Genomic DNA, 16,498 nt, shown 5'->3' on the forward strand with positions numbered 1-16,498 from the left:
GGTAGAACGATTGGCCGTTCACCATTTTGATCATGGTTCAATTCAATTAGAACAAATTAGGGCGACAGTGGCTCAGGAGGTAGAGCGGTCGTCTGGTAATCGGAAGGTTCCCGGTTCGACTCCCGCTCCTCCCTCCTCCCAGGCAGCATGTCAAAGTGTCCATGAGCAAGACACTTAACTCCTAATTGCTCATGATGAGCAGGTTGGCACCTTGCATGGTTGCCTCCACCGTCGGTGTGAATGTGAGGAACGAAATTGTAAAGCGCTTTGGATAAAAGCTGCTATATAAAAGCACCATTTTACCATTTAATGCTTTCTAATAGTGTAATACAAATGTGAAGGGACTGGTTCAGTCGGCAACAACTGATTAAATTAAAATCTTACAGACTATTAGTTATGTATCGTCATAGCTTCCACTCTGCGCCTACTGGAATATATCCCTATATCAGTCTATATACTGAATAAATTCTCCACATGCACCTATACACACCCATCCGCCTGGCCACCCCCCCATCTGCTCCTCTACATACGCAGGGGTGTGGCCATACTAACAGCTCCTTCCTTATTTTCACCACAGTCAAGTGTCTGTATACACCACTTGAGTTTAGTGCCAAAATAGTTGGAAAGGAGCTACGTTGAAGAGAAGGAGCTGCGTTGACATTATATCTTTGTTTTCTCTCTCACTATTTTTCGAGGAAATACAGCGATAATGTCTTCGCCACCGGAGTGTCTAGAAGATGATCATTCTGACCTCCATTGGAGCTTCGTAGTAGGGGCTCGCGTCGCTGAGCAAATCCCCGCCTGCATTACCTCCGGCTCTGCAGTTGGACACGTTGCTTGAGAGGCGGTCGGCTGTGTGAGGGCTGACGGCCTTTCTGGGGCAGGTGATGTGTTTGCAGCGCGGGCGCCAGGTGTGTTGGTTGTGGGGGGAACAACTACACAGTTTACGAAGATCCTACCCCAGGCTGGTGTCCTTTTTTCGCTGCTCTAGCGGCGTGGAGAGGGTTCTGGTTTGATGCCCACGTTAACATGAGCTTCTCATCGAAAGCTTTGTTTACTGGGGCCGTGCTCCGAATCTGCGGTTCAATTCCCCGGGTCTCTGGACAAACGGATCCCCTCCGTCACCGTACTGGCCCCGCTTTTCGAGATTAAAATCACCCGGCGAGAGGGAGGTGAGCTTGGTGTTTCATTATGAGAATATCCCCATGCTCAAGTCGGCTGCAGCCCGCGAGGGACTTGTTGCCGACACTGCTGTGTCTGGTAAACACCGTTCTGAAGACTGTTGCCTTCTTTTTCTCTTCTCTCTTCGGATGAGGAGAGGGACAGACAGCGGCTGTCTGGAGTGTTGGCCTATATTGTTTTCTCACGTTGTACAGTTTCAGTGGTAGCTGCTTAGCTTGCTTCCTAGCCGGGTTGAGCTACCTGTTAGCCAGTTAGCTGTTTAGCTACGATGTTAGCTCCGTACGTTCGCTCGGCTGGGAACGTTAGCCTGATGCTATCAGTTAGCCTAGAGTTAGCCGTTAGCTTGTGCTACAACCGTTGAACATTAGCCGTGAGAATAGCAGGCCCTAGCACTCGGACTACGACGTCATCTTTGACAGAAGATGTAGTCGGGCCTGCACCATGACCGGCTGCTGGAGGGGGGCGTCTCGCCAGAGCTAGGCTTCGGCCATAGCTTCTTTTGCCCGGCCAGCGAGAGGCCTTTCGTCAACGTGGAGACCAGCCTGTTGCGGCCTTTCATCCTGCGTTCCTTGGTGTAGGTAAGGTAAGGTCCATTGGACATTACCCCACTCTTCCTTCCTTCCCCTCCCGAATGTTTTGTTAATAACGATGTTTTTCCAAAAACGTATGTTGCTTCACTACATTTGGAGATACGACATGTGCTGTGTGTGAATTGTCTTGGTCGTTTGTATAGCTTGGGTACCGCTAGCCAAAGCTTGTGCTTTTCTCTCTACCTAGAAACAGCGTTGTTTTTTACGCGAGTAAAATTAACTGGGTTTTTAATTGTTGTATGATGAGAAGTTGTGTGTGTTCATGTAACGTTAGACAACATAGCTGAGCCCACAACTGGCTGGGTTACCCTACAATGCTATGCATAGGGACATATGATCGAGGGATGAGTCCCTCTCTCAGCTTGTAATGACAATGTCAGGTGGCAAGTTTTTTCACACATGAACAGGGCTGTGCCTGTTCAAACAAGGTCTTCGGCTGTGCTGGCGTGCATGATGTAAAGCTTACTCTACACATTGGCGTCGTATCAGGGGTAAGGTGGTGAGGGGCCGGTTTTGGTGGTTGGGCCCCCCCCCCCCCCCTCCCCTCAAACATGATTTTGTTTACAATATGTGTGTTGTTTCACTATGTTTTTGGGGATACGGTGTAACCCCTCAGCTTCTACTGGGGTTGTGCTCTTGCTTAGACAGTGTCGAAGGCCTTTTGTAGGTCCAGCATGACCATGCCGCAGTATTTGCCCGCGTTCACCTCTTGTTTGATGTGGTCGTTCAAATAGAGAAGGCATGTGTCAGTGGAGTGGGATGTTCTGAAGCCAGATTGGAATTCGTAGATTAGATTTTTTTCCGCTAGGTACTTTTCGACCTGTGCGTAGAAAATTTTTTCCATGACTTTCGAGATGGAGGTGAGAATAGAAACAGGGCGGTAGTTGCCTGGGTCTAATTTGCTGCCCTTTTTGTGCAGAGGGGGCACCCTTGAGTGCTTCAGGGCGGCGTGCTGTAGGGGGGAAGGGCCTGCTCTTGGATGGGCCCTGTCCGAATACACTGGCGATGTGGGGGGTGGTGTCACTAGTGACCGCCTGGTGGGGTCTGATGCTGCAGCGTCGTTGGCCTCACCAGGCCCCCTTTTCCGGGGGGTCCAGTCCCTTCCTGGGGTTGGGTCCTCCTTCGCGCTCCGCTGCTACGGCCTTGCCACAGGGTTGGGGTTTTGCCCTTGAACCCGTGATATTAGGGGTTGTAACAGGGGTTTTATTTCTTCCCGTTCGTTCCCTAGTGGCATGTGGGTTGCGCGTTTGTGTAGTCGTGGGTTCTTCTGTGGGAAGGTAAGTCCCACGGTCTGCTCAGCCTGTGCGTTTGAGTTGCTAAACCCCTCTTCGCACATTCGGATCAGATTCCCTCCCGTCCTCCACTAGGGGGGTCCGGGGGCTCGGGTCCTCCCCGGTTCTGATGGTTGTGGGGTGCCTCAGCGGGTACATTTGTCGAGCGATAACATACGGTTATCTATATAACCATAGTTATGTGAGTAATAGCGACGCTCTGCGCCGGACTCACTGAGGACCCCATGGTCTTCGCCTTGGTGGTGAAAGACTTGGGAAGGAGCTGTTAGTATGGCCACACCCCTGCTTATGTAGAGGAGCGGATGGGGGTGTGGCCAGGCGGATGGATGGGTGTGTATAGGTGCATGTGGAGAATTTATTCAGTATATAGTAGGGGTGGGACAATACATCGATCCAGATCGATATATCGATCCATTATCAATTATCAAATAGGATCGATGCAACGTAAAAAGATCGATTCATATAGCAGGGCTCTACGCTAACCTTTTTCCCAAGGAGCACATGTGCTCCTAAATGAAAAAAATTAGGAGCACAAAGAAATTTAGGAGCACCCAAAAATATTTAGGAGCACAGTGAAAATATTTCAAGTAACAGAGTTTATTATTTTCTTTTTTTAAATAAATGTATATTTGTACTGTGCGTGCATGTGTGTAAATTAGCTCTTGCTACAACCCTGCATGTTTACATTTTGTATTTTGTACTTGATGTTCATTAACATGTGCTGTCCCTATCAAATAAACTATCAAATCAAACTACTGCTACAAAAGTAACAGTCACTTACCTTTAGCTTTTGCCCCTTTTATGCATACCTATGCCTATGTTTTGGCTAGTGTTGCTCTTCTAGAAAAATAATCCTTTCAGGGTTGCCTATTGAAATACTGTACACCCAGTGGCGGCTGGCCACTGGGGGTGCTCGGGCGCCGACCCCCCTGTTAAAAGAGAGAAGAACAAGAAATATTTTATTTTATTTTTTTGTTTTATAGCCCTATTGTAACTGAGGGGTACAATTCCCTGACTGTATTAATAGGTATGGTATCATTAAACCACTACCGTCTTATGTACATTACTACTGGCCATACAGTACACAGGTATCTTATGATGAACACTTCCCACAATGACTCGGTTCCACACAAAACTGGATTTAAGTATTTATTAGCAGCAATGATAGTACATAATATACTTTACTTCGGATGCGCTTATAAGGCAAAGGAATGTGCGTAGGCAAATCAATAACGTATGTCCATTCTCATATTACGCAGGAGATAATAATACAACCTGAATCTTAGGAATTATATCTATGGTACACTGGTAGGCAGCGGGAGATACTAGTAGGGTTCCCACCGGTTGTAAGCCAGCAGGGGGAGGAAATGTTCGAATGCAAAGTCTGGATCAGCGGGGACTCAATAAGCTCCTGCTATGGGAGGCGGTATATTACTCCCTGATCGGCAGACGAAAGCAGCAGCTGTAATCCCAGTATGCGTGCAGCACAGGTGAAAGCCGGCCAGCCTCTCCAAGAGACGGGCTCGAGTGATGTTCCTCACGGGTAAATCCCACACAGTAGTGGGGTGTAGACGATTCTTCTCCGCTCCAACAGCCTGGTCCAAAGCAATATAATAATAATCCAGCCGGAAAGGGGCTCTGCATTCACCGGTGTAGATTCTCCGGTGCGCGGTACTTCACATTAACTAGGTAGAACTTGACGTTATTCCACTAAGCTCTGACACTTTACTATCCTATTCGCACGCGGTTATAAGTGCTCTATTTAGATGCACGGTTGCTCACTTCACTTGGTCGTTGACTCGTGATGAAGGCTTTACGTTTGAGGGTAACACGTTTCTAGGTTAACTCGTTCGAGAGTAACTTGGCTTTAGGCTAAGTGCTGCTGTCTCAATGCTCTATTTGAGGCCAAACGGGCCCTACTTCACCGCACGTTGTATCGTAGGTGAGGCTTCACTTGGTAACTCGAACTAAGACTAAGTGCTTCTGTATTCACCTGCGCCGTATTTATACGTTACGTGAACAAACTAGTACCAGCTTTATTCCTGTCTCATATCCTTGCGCAAAGCCGGGCATGTACAGACATGTCTTGACGGTGGCTTTGAACTCGGCATTGGGGGTATGGCCGTTGGCGCCTAGGGGATCGCTTCCAATAGGAGAACGAAATATTATGGTCTGTACTAGGCTAAAGGGATATTCCGTGTATATGTACAAAGAATACACAAGGGATATCAGACGATATACAAATAGTATACAATATATATCAATCAACAAATACATATATTCGGTTTAATCTGACCCTTTGTAACAGCCGCCTCCTAATTAGTCCCACCTAATTAGATAAGCAGAGACAGATTAACCGCACTGTCCACTACTCAATGTCTGTTGTGAGGGTAGGCAGTTCACAAAGTCAGGGGGTCATGGTCGTCATTAAGCGAGTTGGGGAGCCTTGGCCACTCTATCAGCCTCGCCCCGGGTCGGTTGTATGTCCGCCCTTGGACGAGCACTTCTGCCGCTCTGACCTTTCCGTCGGCACCAGTGATCACTTTGCTTACGCGGCCGGCCGGCCATGCAGCTCGGGGTAGTGACTGGTCTATGGTCATGACGACTGGACGGGATGAAGGGGGGCTTAGGAGGAAGCGGGCCTGAGACTGCTTTGATCTGTGCTTGGCTGTGCCTCCTCCTCCTCCGTCTGTTTCTCTTGTTTGCTCTGTACCCCGTCTGAGGAGGGGCCGGTGCCGGCCGCCCCGTCAAGGAGTCGCTTGGGGTGCTGGGTTCGAGGTCAGCTACGTCTGGAGCGCAGCTGAGGGGGGTGGAGTTCCGAACTCCCTCTGGTGCCCACGGTTCTCTCACAGGCCTCTCGCTTAATGTCAATAGCCTCTCAACGGGCTGTACGAGGGAGTGGCCGGTGTCGCTCGCCTTTGTGTGTAGGCAGCGTGTAGACGTGGGTTGACTGTCAAGTCCGTAGAGGGGGCCCTGGAGCGTCCATCCCAGTCGGGTCTGAACCGCGACTGGGCATCCTTTGGGTCCGATGTGGGCCGCCTCAATTGGGAGAATGAGGTCCGCGTGGTCGGAGCCGATGAGCAGGGTCGGTGTGGCGCCATCGATGAGCGGTATAGGTAGTTGACGTAGGTGCACATACTTGGCCATCAGCTGTGGGATGGGGTAGGTGTACTGGGACAGGCCTATGTCGTGGCTGGTGAAGACGTTGGTTATACTATACTGCTTCTCGGGCTGGTCCACCGCTGCTATCTTGAAGGAGACCTTTTCACCTTTTATGGTCTTCTGGTCCCTTCTGATGGTGCGTATTGTCATGGTACCTTTGGCACCCCGCAGGCCCAACTGGGCTGCGGCGGAAGCGAGGAGGAGAGTCTTTTCAGACCCATCGTCCAGGACGGCGTAAGTGTCCAGGACCTTGTCCTCGTAGCTCAGGAGCACTCTGACCACTTTGATGAGCACTCGGGGGGTCCCGCTATGCTGGTCAATGTGGAGCACTCCTGTTGGTCGGTTGCCTTGGATCTTCTGGTGGGCCCCGCACAGTGCTGCGCGGTAAGCGGCGCCCGCCTGGGCCGCCTCTGCGCGGTAAGCGGCGCCCACCTGGGCCGCCTCACGCCACTGGTCAACTTGGACGGGGTTCAGTGTCTTATATTCGGCGCACTGTGCCAGCCAGTGTCCGCCGTCGCAGTAGGTACAGTAGGGGGCGGTCTGGTGGCTCTTCGGTACTGGTGCCACCGCCTCGGCATGGTACATTACCGCGACGGGCCCACTCTGTTGTCCTGGCTGACGCCTGTTGATGTCATGCAGGACCTCCAAGTGGGTGCCACCGCACCTGCTGCACTTCTTCTTCAAGCGGCACTCAGCTGCTAGGTGGCTGCGCGCGCAGCGGAAGCAGCGGCGGTGGTCCTTGATCCACTGACTCACCTCGTCCGTGGTCAGCTTCCCGAAAGTGTCGCATTGATACAGCCGATGTTCCCCTTCACAGTACTGGCATTCAATCTTCCACTGGTCCTCTTTCGTCGAGGGGGTGTTGTGGTTCTTGTGCTGCGGTACTGATTCGGCTTGGTGCATAACGGTCACCAACCGGCGGTTATCTGTTGATCCCCGAGGTCCGAGTCTTGGGCTTGGTCCACTCCATACGAACGTGTCGAGTCGTAGGCTACTGACCTCCCTGGCGAGGAACTCAGATAGGTCTAGGAGGGATGCCTCTGGGCCGTTGGGGTCGCGGTGGTCTCTCTGCCGCCTGAAGCGCTCTTGTCGGGCGGGAGGGAGCTTCTCTAGTATCCTCTCTACATTAGAGTTAGCGTACAGTTCATGCATACCCTTTTCCTTTTGCGCCCCCAGCATCCCTACCAGGGACTGTACCTTGATAGAGAGGTCATCTAGTGCTCTGTTGTCTCTGGCTGGGGGGAGACGGTCGATGTCTCTTATCTCCTGTATCACGTAGTCCCATATGCGTCCATAACGTTGGTCGAGGGCTACTAGAGCCGCGGTATATGGGGTAGTAGAGCTGGAATATGCCAGCGCTATATTGTGCGCTCTGGGCACCTTCAGGTGCTTGAGTAGGATAGCATACTTGTACGTTTCATCCGGTACATCGGATGAACCGGGGGGGACCCTGATGTAAACAAGTCGAAAGTCTTTCTCTGGTCTGCATCCCCTTAACAATTGTATGTATTGAGCTGTACTGTACTGTACCCATTCTGCAATCTGTTAATAAACTTTTCAATCAATCAATCAATCATCATTGTCTCTAAGCACATTCGTAGCTCTGTGTACTGTGCTCTGTTCTCGTGTGTGAAGTCCGGGAACGTCGGTGTGCCAAGGTACGATGCCATGGATGGCTGGCACATCGGTGAGCGTTGGGGGAGAGGCCTCCTGGGCGTCTCCCCATGCGTGTCGTCTTGGGCTGGTACTTGGTGGGTACCGAAGCCCGGGTACCCAGGTGCTGTTCCTCGGGGCTGGCGGTGCGTCAAACTCACCCGTGAGTGGAGTCGGGGGTTTGTAGCGCAGTGCCTCGGGGCTGACGTCTGGGCTGTACTGGACCTCCTGGTCCAGAGTACGTTGCTGCTGGTCGGCTTGACATTCCTCCTCTTCCTCCTCCTCCTCCTCCGCCAGGTCCTGGAGTCTTCTGTTCAGTCTCTTGGCGTGGTCCGGTTCTTCCCGGTTGCTGGGTCTCGTATGGACCGGCCGGGGAGGGGGTTCGGAGACGTGGACAGGATCCTCCTGTTGGCGGGGTCCCGGGTCGCTTGGTCGGGTAGGGGAATGTGTCCTAGACCCTTGTCTTGACGATCTCCGGGAGCTCCGTGCGGAGTGAGGGGGTGTCGCCATGGTAATCAATTTGTCCATCAGCTGCGCCTGCAGCCGGTCGCGCTCTGCCTCGCGCTGGGCATGGGCGGCTTCGCGCACTGCTTCGCGCTGGGCATTGGCGGCGTCGCGCTGCGCATTGGCGCTGGCATGGGCGGCGTCGCGCTGTGCATTGGCGGCGGCGTGCTGCGCCTCGGCGCGGCTTCTTTCAATGTTCTCTTCCGTCTGGAGGCGTCTGGTCTCCAGTCTTATGCGGTCGTCTTCACTCCTTTGTTGCGCCTGGAAGCTCTCTCGCTCGGTTGCAGAATGTTCGCGTTCACGGAGGGCTTGCGCTTGGAGTTGCGCGTGAAGGCGCTCTCGTTGGTCTGCAGCTTGTTCGCGCTCGCTCGTCTGTTGCGCTTGAAGTCGATCGCGTTCGGTGGAGGCTGCCAGGGTGGCGATGAGTGCCTGCGCCAGCATCTTGTCCGCTTCGCTGGGGGAAGACACAGGCGGAGGTGATCGGCTTCTGGCAGTGCTCGTTGGAGATCCGTTCTCCTGTCGCGTACCGAGGAGATCCATCTCCTGGGTGCGCGTCTCTTCTTGTGGTGGGTCGGGTTCCATCCCTGGAGGGCTTTCTTTATCCTGGAGCTCTCCGGGGACTACCTCGTCGACGTTGGCGGGGAGTAAAGTCATGTCGGGTCCCTCCTGGTCCCAACCGTGAGCTTGGTCAGTTACGTTAGAACCCACTAGGGTCTCTACTGGCGGGGTAGCCTGGTCGGTAGAGTTGGACATAATTTTACTATCCGCTTTAGTTACTTTATCCGCATTTAACTTCCTTTTAAAGCTAGGTATTGGACTGACAACGTAGTCCTCTAGGTGAAGAGGTGGCTGCCGTCTGCGCTCCGGGCGATCTAGCTTAGTAGAACCGTTTGTGGAGTGTTCATCATCGGCCATGTTAATATTAATATTATATTAATATTACGCTAATTCTTATCCGGGGCTCGAAGGACCAATTGTAACTGAGGGGTACAATTCCCTGACTGTATTAATAAGTATGGTATCATTAAACCACTACCGTCTTATGTACATTACTACTGGCCATACAGTACACAGGTATCTTATGATGAACACTTCCCACAATGACTCGGTTCCACACAAAACTGGATTTAAGTATTTATTAGCAGCAATGATAGTACATAATATACTTTACTTCGGATGCGCTTATAAGGCAAAGGAATGTGCGTAGGCAAATCAATAACGTATGTCCATTCTCATATTACGCAGGAGATAATAATACAACCTGAATCTTAGGAATTATATCTATGGTACACTGGTAGGCAGCGGGAGATACTAGTAGGGTTCCCACCGGTTGTAAGCCAGCAGGGGGAGGAAATGTTCGAATGCAAAGTCTGGATCAGCGGGGACTCAATAAGCTCCTGCTATGGGAGGCGGTATATTACTCCCTGATCGGCAGACGAAAGCAGCAGCTGTAATCCCAGTATGCGTGCAGCACAGGTGAAAGCCGGCCAGCCTCTCCAAGAGACGGGCTCGAGTGATGTTCCTCACGGGTAAATCCCACACAGTAGTGGGGTGTAGACGATTCTTCTCCGCTCCAACAGCCTGGTCCAAAGCAATATAATAATAATCCAGCCGGAAAGGGGCTCTGCATTCACCGGTGTAGATTCTCCGGTGCGCGGTACTTCACATTAACTAGGTAGAACTTGACGTTATTCCACTAAGCTCTGACACTTTACTATCCTATTCGCACACGGTTATAAGTGCTCTATTTAGATGCACGGTTGCTCACTTCACTTGGTCGTTGACTCGTGATGAAGGCTTTACGTTTGAGGGTAACACGTTTCTAGGTTAACTCGTTCGAGAGTAACTTGGCTTTAGGCTAAGTGCTGCTGTCTCAATGCTCTATTTGAGGCCAAACGGGCCCTACTTCACCGCACGTTGTATCGTAGGTGAGGCTTCACTTGGTAACTCGAACTAAGACTAAGTGCTTCTGTATTCACCTGCGCCGTATTTATACGTTACGTGAACAAACTAGTACCAGCTTTATTCCTGTCTCATATCCTTGCGCAAAGCCGGGCATGTACAGACATGTCTTGACGGTGGCTTTGAACTCGGCATTGGGGGTATGGCCGTTGGCGCCTAGGGGATCGCTTCCAATAGGAGAACGAAATATTATGGTCTGTACTAGGCTAAAGGGATATTCCGTGTATATGTACAAAGAATACACAAGGGATATCAGACGATATACAAATAGTATACAATATATATCAATCAACAAATACATATATTCGGTTTAATCTGACCCTTTGTAACACCTATAAATAATATAAACATGTTTAAAATGAATAATATTTACTCATTTTAAGTATGTTTGTGTTTCCAATGCACAATATAACGTTAATATATCAAATAAAAATAATCGTTTTCCTGAACAGGAAGTGACTCACTGTCGCATAGCCGCATTTCTCCTAGCCGTATTTCTCTCGGCCCGGGCTAGACGCAATAGCGCTCCGAGTGCGCGTGCACGACGTGCACTGTTTCATCGCTGTATCCGTCGCAGCCAATCAGTGCGTAACGCGCTGTGCGTTGAAATATGATGTATTATGTTGGAAGCCGGGCGCGATTTGAAGCGGTCTAGGCAAGCAGCCTCTATAATTTCCGTAGCCACATTTCACGGAGACGCTCTCTGATTGGCCGACGTCAGTTTTTTTTCCGTAGCCGCATTTCGCGGAGACGCTCTCTGATTGGCCGACGTCAGTTTCTGTTGTGTAACTTGTGTTGTTGTGAGATGCAGCTATTTGTCTTAGAGCGTGACGGCAAGTTCTTTCGACGGTTAAGGTTAGAGTTTGTCTTAGAGCATGGCGATAGAACGCCAGGTAGTTTGCAGTCGGTTCGACGCGGAAATGGGCAAAGAAATCATCACAGTACTTGTGTTGTGTGGTGCTAAGCTAACACTTGGCTAACAAGAAGCTATAATATGGCGGATGCAGTCTGGACAGTGGTCTGGATATACATCAACAGTCTGGGACTGTGGGACAGTGGATTATACACTTTATCAAGCCCTCCTGCCCTGGACGTTTCGACTAAACAGTGAGTCTCTCTCTCTCTCTCTCTCTCTCTCTCTCTCAACACAGCGATGCTGTGTTCCTGTGTCTCCGAGAAATGCGGCTACGGAAAGTATTGACGGTGCTGCCTTGCTGAGATGATAATAGCGCTTCAAAACGCGCTGCTGTGTTGTGAACTATAACATTAATTTCGCTGCTGCTGATGCATAATGTATGAATGAATGGTGAGTTGTTTAAAATGACAACATATACATGTGTTAATTATTTTATTGGATTGATCCGAGAGACAGAGAGAGAGATTGCTCCAGAGCATTTATTAACGTTACATTTTCAACTCGACCTAACGTGAACCCCCGGCTGCGACTACTCAGCAGTAGATAGTACGGGCCGCCACTGTGTACACCTCCAGTACAGAAACATTGTTTATGAGTTTGCGTGTCAGGTAGACCATTGATTGACAGTCGAGTCTGCCAATTACGTCACATCGCTTGCACTCCAGCCGTCCGAAGCTGCAGCTGGACCCTATTGCCCATCTCTGCTGTTGATAAAGCTAGCCAAGTTATTATACACACAGATACACAGTGGGCCAGTGACTTTGGTGTAGGGGTGTAACAATGCATCGATCCTAAGGGGAAAATTCAACTGCATCGATTTGAAAATGTTAGAATCGATTATCGCAATTTTTATGTGTACACGTTATGTTATTGTCATGTCCATTACAGCCAACACAACGACATAATACGCTACTGCATCAACGTTATGATTAACAAAGCAAGGCATTCGTTTTGTTGCATTACCGTTATATTACTATTGCTATCGATAAATCTAGGTGTTCTAAAATCTATTGCTATTGGTAAGACTATATAATAAGTTAGTGTCTCGGAAAACGCAGAGCCCTGATCGCAATGGCGGAGTTTCAGGACGTAAACAAGCAAAATGAGAGCTTCCGATTGGTCATTTGCTTTATTTCCCATGAAACCAGTCACGTCACTCTACTGTGATTGGACCGTTGGCTTGAGTGCAATGTGGGACTTGTAGTTTTTTAACGATTCTCAGCGGAGAAATAAAAAAAAAAGGACGACTGAGGCTGTAATCTGCACTCGCACACCGTGCGCGTAATTGATTTTTCAGGTTCGCACACACATATTTTTAGGGGCATATGCGAGCAATATGGTCGCACTGTAGAGCCCTGTATTGCGATACTCTTATTTTGAAAATCCCCTCGAGTCGTGAGCATATCCGCCCAGCTGGCTGCAACAACAACAGTAGCTCAGCGCAGCTCAGCGTGTGTAGACGTTAGACAACATTGCTTCAGACTTCAGAGTCCGCCTATTTTGCCCAAAATAAGTGCCTGTTGTTTTTTTTCCCCACAAGGGGTCAAATGCATCGAACATGCTTTCCATCCTCGCCATTCCTTTATGCCCACGTCGCGTTAAATACCGAAATTAACGTTGCGTTAGCGTGAGCTAACTAAGCTAAGCTGATAGAGAGAGAGCAGCAGAGGTCCACTAGGGACTGGGAAGGAGGGGGGGTTACTGCATTCTCGAGATAGCCCCACTAACAGGATATGGCCGGTACTGCACCTTCTGACTCCCAATATGCCTTTTCCAGCCAAAATACAGCGCTGTGATAGGATATTAATATCGGAAAAAAAAGAAAAGCGAACCAAAAACAGTGAACAGGAGGTCTATTTGTATTAAAAACAATAGATTGTTTTTCATTTAAATGTCTGGAAGAGATCAAAAATAAAAATGTCATGATATTTCCATTGCCTTTTTTGTTGTTGATTTAAATGTTACCGATTGTGTTAAATGGGCATATAATATCGTCTCATATCGATCGCAGGCACCTGAATCGAATCGTATCGTATCGTGGCAGACTTTGTGATATCGGAAAATATCGTATCGTTGTCCAAAGAATCGATATCGTATCGTGATGAAACTGGTGATTCCCACCCCTAGTAGTATATAGACTGATATAGGGATATATTCCAGTAGGCGCAGAGCGTCGCTATTACTCGCATAACTATGGTTATATAGATAACCGTATGTTCAACTTCACAGCTCAGCTTCATGTTTATCAATTAAATTAATATTTATTTGTACACCCCTACATTTGTATGATTAGTTGAATCACAATAAAAGGAGACAATTCTATAACGATACCAACCCAGTTTCTCTTGGACCTCGCTCTCTGCAGGAGTCTCTGGTGCAAGTCCTGACCAGCACCCTCTTTAAACTCCTTCACAAAGCCGAGCGTAGCCTGGTACTCCTCCTTAGACGCAAACGGACACACTGAAGACAAAACACAGAGTAGACAATCAGCACCAACGGAGGAGTAGCCTGGTTCTAACAGACAGTATGTTCCAGCTCCCAGTTAATGGCTGTATTGTTTTGTATTGATGTTATGGTACTCCGCTGACCTGCATCCAGGTACTTGGCCAGACTGTCCTCTAGCAGGGGGACAGGGAGTGGTGGCAGACTGTCCTGGTACTGAAAGGTCCGCTCTGACGACTCGGACACTTGGTTAGCCATTTCTTGCTCTTGAATTGGACTGTGGGGGGGTTATGGTTATAGATACTAGTTTTTCCACAATATTAACCTTTGCGGCACGGCTGATAATGGCTGAGTAGAGGGGCACGCGGGGAGGTAAGGACATTTCAGAGTAAAATAAGAAAGAGGGACAGGGCATTCTTGCATTTTGGTTGAATTTTGTACTAGTTTGTATATTGTATATTTTGTATTGATTGATTGATTGAAAACTGTATTAACAGATTGCAGAATGGGTACAATACAGTACGGCTCAATACACACAATTGTTAAGGGGATGTCATGCAGACCAGAGAAAGACGTTTGTCTTGGGGGACCCTGATGGAAACAAGACAAACGTCTTTCTCAGGTCTGCATCCCCTTAACAATTGTATGTATTGAGCCGTACTGTATTGTACCCATTCTGCAATCTGTTAAATAAAGTTTTCATTCATTCATTGTTTACATCAGGGTCCCCCATTTTGACATACAGGTATACAGATTACACAGGGTGAGCCGAAAACTCTTTGGAACAGTGTCCGTCCAAATACACAAGAACAAATCCCAGGAATGACAAGGAACATTGAGACAGAAAACATACGTTCATGGCAGATGTTCGTTGTGCGCCAGGCTTCGTTGTTTAATCAGTTTTAAAATGTGGGTCAGATTCACATATAATCGCTCGTAGTGTTTACAGTGGGTGACAATATTGTCACAAGGAAAGAAGATATTACCTACCTGGGTTCCATCCTAGAGGCAAATCTTTCCTGTGACAAAATGGCATCCAATGTAATAAAAAAAGTCAACCAACGAACACGATTCTTGTACCGGATCTCCTCACTGGTAAACAAGAACACCCTGAAGACTCTAGCAGGAGCACTCATTCAAGGGTACTACGACTATGCTTGCACCTCATGGTACCAAAGCACCTCAAAGGCGCTAAAAACAAAATTACAAACATCTCAAAACAAACTGGTCAGACTACTGCTTGACCTTACTCCTAGAACCCACCTCACCCCTACCCACTTTGACAACCTAGGATGGCTTAGAGTAGACGACAGAGTACAGCAACTTGCAATGGGCCTGGTCTACAAGATACACTACACGACCAAGGTACCCATGTACATGACAAAATACTTCCCAAAGGTCAGTGAATATCACGATCACAACACCAGAGGGAGCTCCACAAATCATGTTAAACCCAGATTCGGCTCAAACAAGGGACTAAACACGTTTCGCAATTATGCCACATCAATGTGGAACGCCCTACCCAAAGCTGTAAAGGAATGTGAATCACTACCCACTTTCAAAAACACTCTCAAAAAACACCTAAGGGAGACTGCAACTCGAAACTGGCCCCTGTAAATGTCCGAACACAACCCCCTCCAATGTACAGTAAATTACCAAGTATGGTCTTGTCAATAATCCAATGTACAGTGTTGTTTGTACAGTTGTACAGTGTCCCCCACCCACCCCTCCTACCCACCCCCCCCCCCCCCCCCACCTCCAATGTACAGTCCCCCCCCACCCCCACCTACCCAATCCAATGTACAGTTTCTACGCCTAATGTATATACTCTTTTCTTTCTGGACTCTTTTTGTATCACAAACAGTACTGTAATTGCAAATGTGGTATGTCATAAATGTATAGATGTAGCAGTACTGTCTATCTGTATGTCATGTATGTCATATATGTTACGATGAATTGAAAATGGGGGACCCTGATGTAAACAAGACGAAAGTCTTTCTCTGGTCTGCATCCCCTTAACAATTGTATGTATTGAGCTGTACTGTACTGTACCCATTCTGCAATCTGTTAATCAAGTTTTCATTCATTCATTCATTCATTCATTACACCCATTATTAAGTAACATTGTAAATTACCGTAGCGATATCAGGGCCGTTGCTTTTAGATCCATACGCACTCTCACATGAGAAATTAAAGCTTTACATATGCGTATGTTTGTGTACAGCACTTTGAGCTGCATGAGACTTACTTACTTACTTACTTACTTACTTACTTACTTACTTACTTACTTACTTACTTACTTACTTACTTACTTACTTACTTACTTACTTACTTACTTACTTACTTACTTACTTACTTACTTACTTACTTACTTACTTACTTACTTTGTTGTACACAGCCAGCGCTCCTCTCCTCACCGTTGGCGTTCCCCTAGTAAACGCGCTGCCTGCCAAGTGCCAACCCGGAAGATAATACTCTGCAGTATTATCAAACAACGCGTGATTTTCTTTCCCGTAGCCTTTGTTTGCGAAGACGCTCTCTAATTGGCTAGCCCGCGTACAGCGAAGACCCTCTCTGATTGGTTTAGCTCCGAAGGGTCTTTTCCGCCTTGTACATAATATTCTCTGCTTCGAAATGGTTATTCTTTGGCCCTCTTTCGAAGTGGGTTATGCTTAGAGTTAGGGTTAGCCGGGTATCTCAAAATTTTGGGGGCATTGTCACTAGGCTATAAACAGGCCGCAGGCGTGCGTTCCTGAAATCAACTGGGGTTGCACGCACCTAATGGCGCCTCCTGA

The 16,498-nt window shown here is 48.5% G+C and overlaps 1 protein-coding gene across 3 annotated transcripts in view; it reads right to left on the minus strand.

The window, feature by feature from the left end:
* The window catches only part of LOC311246134 (peroxisomal carnitine O-octanoyltransferase-like), a 73,605-nt gene extending 57,459 nt beyond the window's left edge, over positions 1-16,146 (minus strand). Inside the window, exons 1-3 of one of the 3 annotated variants that reach the window (XM_084336242.1) lie at positions 16,088-16,146; positions 13,850-13,980; positions 13,597-13,721 (exon numbers count right to left, since the gene is read on the minus strand). In XM_084336242.1, the coding sequence (XP_084192368.1) occupies positions 13,597-13,721; positions 13,850-13,961 (237 nt within the window). In that variant the 5' untranslated portion in view covers positions 13,962-13,980; positions 16,088-16,146. Of the gene's footprint in view, positions 1-13,596; positions 13,722-13,849; positions 13,981-16,079 lie in introns of all 3 variants that reach the window. The other 2 variants (XM_084336243.1, XM_084336241.1) reach the window with 2 other exon arrangements.
* Positions 16,147-16,498: the final 352 nt, after the last annotated feature.

This window comes from Notolepis coatsorum (genome assembly GCF_963971535.1).
Source record: "Notolepis coatsorum genome assembly, chromosome: 19".
In the NCBI taxonomy this organism is placed as follows: Eukaryota; Metazoa; Chordata; class Actinopteri; order Aulopiformes; family Paralepididae; genus Notolepis; species Notolepis coatsorum.